The sequence below is a fragment of the Anas acuta genome, chromosome 30 (genome assembly GCF_963932015.1).
Source record: "Anas acuta chromosome 30, bAnaAcu1.1, whole genome shotgun sequence".
Taxonomy (NCBI): Eukaryota; Metazoa; Chordata; class Aves; order Anseriformes; family Anatidae; genus Anas; species Anas acuta.
In genome coordinates this window covers 1682661-1688660 of record NC_089008.1, presented here as the reverse complement: position 1 = coordinate 1688660, position 6000 = coordinate 1682661, and the positions used below count along the sequence as shown (strand labels likewise).

Below are 6000 nucleotides of genomic sequence, written 5' to 3'. Positions count from 1 at the left end.
GTAGGAGGGTTTGGATTCCGGAAACTAATTATAATAACCCTGTTTTGTCAGAACTGGTAATGAATATGTATTATGCCTAGGAGCATAAAAATCACCTGCTTGATGTAAGTGGTGTGTGTCTTGGTGGAGCAGAGACTCCCGGCACACCAAGTGCTGTTTGCTTACCTGTATCAATTTAATAAGTTGTAAACTTTGATTATAGTCCTATTTTGAAGACTGAGCCATTTATTACAACAACAATAACAATAATGATGATAATAGTACCACTGGCTGGCAGAGGGGCTCAGGCTGCAGAGCATTGCACAAGCAACAAGAGTACAGGGTCTAAGCATCAGCAGGGGATGGAGCAGTGCTGTGCCCACGTGGGTGTGGAAGGGACAGAAATGGATTTTGGACAGGTTGCAGATGATTGCTAGCCTGATGGAGATCTGCAACACTACGAGAAAAATCTGGCAAAGGGAAAAGGGGCAGGAGACCATGTAGGAAGAATACTGCCCTTGAGATACAGATAAAAACAGCAAGAGTTGCGGTGTGTGAGAGGACAGAAATAACAGCGGGGGCTCAACAGAAGCAGCGGATGTAGCAGGGGCTGAGACAGGTTAATCATTGATGAGCCTCTGGCTGTGGGCCAGGCTCAGGAGGCCACAGCAAGCTAACAGCACAGGTCCCAGATGCACTGCAAGCCTCTGCCCCACCATCCCCAGCTCACAGCAAAGCAGACACCTGAAGCAGACGCTGCTCCCCAAAAGCAGCGCCCAAAAAGATGCTAGGGCAGGTGCCATGGGCAAGGCTGTCTCCTTCTGGCCCTGCCGTCCTTCTGCTGGCACTCTGTGAGTTGGGGCATTGCTGGGTGTGGGGGCTGAGGGCAGGAGGGCTGCTGCTGGGGGCAGGATAGATCCATGGTGGGCACAGAAGAGGATGGGGACAGTGTGTGTGGGACAGAAGTGCAGCACTGTGGGACAGAGTTGTCTGGGGGAAAGCAAGAGGTCATGACCCCTCTAAGCAAAGCTCTCTCTGCCCCATGCTGCAGGTACTGGAGTGACCACTCAGGACATCTGCAGCTCTCCAGGATTTCGGGAGCATGGAGGTGGGTCCCAAAAATGAACGTGTCTTGTGGAAAGAGATGGGAAGAGAGAAGCGAATTATTCCCTCATGGTTCCCCCTGTGAAGCCCTGGGAGAGCAGATTTTTCCAGCCTTGGCATGCAGTTGGTTTTGCCACCTGGCCATCACTAATGCTTGCCTGGGGAATCCCTCTGCCTTCTCTCCAGGTAACAACCAGGCTCCAGTCCTGTACCTCAACGCTTCCAGTGCCCAGGAGGGGGAAATAGTGCTGCTTCAATGTACCCTTGATGAGCAGTTTCCTCCTACACGAGTTGTCTTCTGCAAGAATGGGCAGGAGGAGTTCAGCCTGAAAGCCCAGCAGGGCAGGCTCATCTACACTCTGGTCCTGAACATCACCTCCAGAAGTGCTGGGACGTACACGTGTGGGTACCAGCAAAAGAACAAGAAAAACTGGGTGAGGAGCTCTGCTCTCAGTGCTCCCCGGACCTTGTCTGTGGCAGGTGAGACATGGCCCCAGGGTGGTGAGGGTGAAAGGTTTTGGAAAACTGCTGAGGCTGGAGCTGTGTGCAGCAGCAGGCAGGGCATGGCTCTGGGGTGGTTCCCCCTCGGGACTGTTCCCTCTCCTCAGAGGCAGCCCCTACAGAGAGAAAGCTGCTCTCAAGGGCTGTCCCCATCCCTGCAGCAACACCTCGGCTGAGGCATGGGGCTGTGCAGTGCCCATGCAGAGAGAGCAAGAGCTGGGGATGTTGATGGACCCTGGGTTGAGGCTGGCATGTTCCAAGATCTGCCCTGTACATTGACGAGCCTATGGCAGGGGAAGTGGTGTGATTGTCATGAGACAGGCTATAGCCTGTACATCAGCAACAGTGTGGGATGGTTCCAGAAGGGAGAGCACAGTGGTGCTGGTTTGAGACACAGAAAGGTGCCTGCTCAGCAAGAACAAACAGGAAGAAAAAGGACTCGGGTGTGGCGGTGTGCCAGATCTTGGCCCCATTAAGAAAAACCCCTTTTGCCCCAAGCTGCAGGTGCTGGTGAGACCACCACTGATATCCACAGCTCCCCAGGTGAGGACCAGCATGAGGGTGTGCCAGTTGCATGCTCCCTGCCTCTCCCCATCACACCCCGCTGCCCTCACACCCTCTCTCCCCTAGCTCCCCAAGCCTGGATCCCGCACACCTTCCCAGTGCTGGCAGTGGCAGCCTTTGGCCTCATCCTCCTGGCTGCAGGCAGCTGGTTTGCCATCAGGAAAGGTGAGGGAGTGGGGGAAGTTGGGGGGAAGGCTAAGGCCGTGGGGGTCCTGCTGTGGGGCTGGTGCAGAGAGAAAGGTGGGGGGGGAACCTGGTGGTGCACAGCTGGGGGAGACGGTGCCTGGGGGCAATGGCTGTGGGCAGCCCAGCTGGGGAGGCTGCTGAGAGCTGGGGAGTTTCAGCCTTCATCCCCCAGCCCCGAGATGGGAGCCAGGGCTGGGCAGCACCTTGGCCTGTGCACCTCAGCCCCTGTTCTTCTTGCAGGTGCGTGCAGAGGGAGATGCCCAAGGTGAGCACCAAGGGCTGCTGGCTGTGGGGTATGCGGGAGGGAGTTGGGGGAATGAAAGGTCCCTGGGGTGCTCCTTGTTCAGGGGCATCTCCTGTGCAGAAGTCAGGAAGGATGGGGCTTGTCTTGGGCTGCCCTCCAGTTCAATGACAAATGCAGGAAAGCAACACCAAAGGGCATAAGCCTCCAGACCCCTCCTCAGTATATGCACATCCCAGAACCATTCCATTCCTCTCCAGGCAGCAGCACGTTGACAGCCCACAGACGGAAGACACCAACTATGGTGACATCCAGTGTGAGTACTACCTCCTCCCTTGGGGGAAGCCACATGCTCCTCTCCCCACGAAAATACTCTGCAAGCCCCCATTCAATCACACCACTTCATTTCCCACTGGGACATACAAAATCCCTGCCCGTTCATCAAGGCCAGGTTTCTCTCCAGCACCTCACGTCCTGCTTCTTCCTTGCATGCAGAGTGCGTGCGGCTGCTGGCTGCACAAGGGACATGGCAGCATCCCAGTTCTCATGGGGACAAAGCCCCTTTGCCTGGGGGGTCCTTCCACACCTATTGCAGCCCCAGGCTTCAATTCCCCTGCTCCAGCCTCTGCTTTTGTCCTTTCTTCACTTTTCCTACAAAGCGATTTCGGTTTTCATGTAGTTGAAAAGACACAGCAGCGATGAAAGATGTGGCTCTGTTTCCTTGTGTTTCTGGGGAAAGCATTTTATAGTTTGCTCTGAAACCACAGGCAGCACCAAAGAGAGGATGTTGTGGTTGGGTGACAGGCTATAGATATATCCCCACCCTATTTGCACCTCCCTCGAGTGTCAGCACAACCTTGTTTTCCCACGCCTGCACAGAGCAGCTCGCAAGGTGTGCTGGCTGTGCAAAGAGAGGAGATGCCACAGAAAGCTGGAAATACACGAAAACCTCAGCATCTCTGCTCCACTGCTGCTTAATGCTCATCCCAGAGCAGGATGATAGGAGGGGAAATTTGGCCAGGCTTTGAGAGCTGACCACAGACAGCTGCTGCCCAAGGTCAGTGTGAGTTTCAGCCCTCCACCAACAGGCAGCAAGGGATCATGGTGTGTTTTTTTTGCCCCCACAGACTCCACCATCGCCCATGTTCGACGGGACAGGGTGAGTCATGGCACAGCTGTGCACAGCTCCTTTCTGCACTCCTGCAACCTGATGCCTGCTCATTGTGCAGGGCTCACAGTCAGCAGCTGAAGTAACAGGGTTTCATTTCCCCCTAAAGCCTCCTCCCATGCAGCACATGAGAAACACCACGACATATGCCACAGTGACCCGCACCCAGATCCAATAGCGCTGCCACAGGGCAAGGGCACAGGAGCCTTGCCCATGGCTACCTTTGCTCTGTTCAAGAGGGCTTGTGCAGCCATAACATGGGGCTGGGGGTGCACTTTGGTCTTCTTTGTTTGTTTGTTTTTTTGTCACAGGGAAGGGCTGTGAGTGTCTAGCCAAGACGATATAGGACTCATACCTCCATCTACAAGACATAAATACTTCTAAAATACATGACCTATACCAAATCTTACTGTGAATGTATTGATTTTTTTTGAATAAAAGAAAACATCTTGCTATGCTCAGTGGATGACGTGTAAACCTAAATTGCATTATAATTTCGTGGGGGTGTTATTCTACCCACCCACAGAGATGCCCATTTTTGACCTACATGGACAGATATCACTGCAGGGATGTCCTCGCATGTGTGTGTCAATAGAACCATAGAATCATAGAATATCCTGAGTTGGAAGGGACCCTTAAGGATCATCAAGTCCAACTCTTGACACCGCACAGGTCTACCCAAAAGTTCAGACCATGTGACTAAGTGCACAGTCCAATCTCTTCTTAAATTCAGTCAGGCTCGGTGCAGTGACCACTCCCTGGGGAGCCTGTTCCAGTGTGCAACCACTCTCTCTGTGAAGAACTTCCTCCTGATGTCAAGCCTAAACTTCCCCTGCTTCAGCTTAACCCCGTTCCCGCGGGTCCTGTCGCTAGTGTTAATGGAGAAAAGGTCTCCTGCCTCTCGACACCCCCTTACGAGGAAGTTGTAGACTGCGATGAGGTCTCCCCTCAGCCTCCTCTTCTCCAGGCTGAACAGGCCCAGTGCCCTCAGCCGTTCCTCGTACGTCTTCCCCTCCAGGCCTTTCACCATCTTCGTAGCCCTCCTCTGGACACTCTCCAACAGTTTCATGTCCTTTTTATACTGTGGTGCCCAGAACTGCACACAGTACTCGAGGTGAGGCCGCACCAGAACAGAGTAGAGCGGGACAATCACCTCCCTCGACCTACTAGCGATGCCGTGCTTGATGCACCCCAGGACACGGTTGGCCCTCCTGGCTGCCAGGGCACACTGCTGGCTCATATTCAACTTGCTGTCTACCACGACCCCCAGATCCCTCTCTTCTAGGCTGCTCTCCAGCGTCTCATCGCCCAGTCTGTACGTGCAGCCAGGGTTTCCCCGTCCCAGGTGCAGGACCCGGCAGTTGCTCTGATTGAACTTCATGCAGTTGGCGATGGCCCAGCTCTCCAACCTATCCAGATCCCTCTGCAAGGCCTTTCCACCCTCATTCGAGTCCACAACTCCTCCAAGTTTGGTGTCATCGGCAAACTTGCTCAAAATACCTTCTATTCCTACATCCAGATCGTTTATAAAAATATTGAAAAGTACCGGCCCTAAAATGGAGCCTTGAGGGACCCCACTAGTGACCGCCCGCCAGCCTGACGCAGCGCCATTCACCATAACCCTTCGGGCCCTGCCCGTTAGCCAATTGCTCACCCATTGTATGATGTTTTTATTTAGCTGTATGGTGGACATTTTGTCCAGTAGGATCCTATGGGAAACCGTGTCAAAAGCCTTGCTGAAGTCCAAAAAAATCACATCAGCTGGTTTCCCTTGGTCTACCATACGGGTGATCTTATCATAAAAGGAAATCAGGTTAGTTAGGCAGGACCTACCCTTCACAAACCCATGCTGGCTGGGACCAATGACTGCTTTGTCCCTCAGGTGCACCTCAATAAGTTCGAGAACCATCTTCTCCATGATTTTACCAGGCACTGACGTGAGACTGACAGGCCTGTAATTGCTAGGGGCTTCTTTCTGACCCTTCTTGAAAATCGGCACAACATTTGCCAGCTTCCAGTCTACCGGGACCTCTCCAGACTCCCAGGATCGTTGAAAAATAATTGAGAGAGGTTCTGCGATGACGTCCGCCAGCTCTTTCAGCACCCGGGGATGAATCCCATCTGGACCCATGGACTTGTAGGGATCCAGGTGGAGTAGCAAATCCCGCACACGTTCAGGGTTGGTTGGGAGTTTGTCATCCCCACCGTCCCGGTCCTCCAGCTCAGGGCACCCTGGGTCCCAAAGCCCATCATCGGC

General features: G+C 53.7%; 1 protein-coding gene across 2 annotated transcripts in view; it reads left to right on the top strand.

Annotated features, from left to right (window-relative positions):
- The first annotated feature begins 643 nt into the window (after positions 1–643).
- LOC137846115 (uncharacterized) overlaps positions 644–6000 on the top strand; it is a 42933-nt gene continuing 37576 nt past the window's right edge. The window contains exons 1-3 of one of the 2 annotated variants that reach the window (XM_068663813.1): positions 644–830; positions 1031–1087; positions 1270–1563. In XM_068663813.1, coding sequence (XP_068519914.1) covers positions 764–830; positions 1031–1087; positions 1270–1563 — 418 coding nt within the window. In that variant the 5' untranslated portion in view covers positions 644–763. Of the gene's footprint in view, positions 831–1030; positions 1564–6000 lie in introns of both variants that reach the window. The other variant, XM_068663811.1, reaches the window with a different exon arrangement.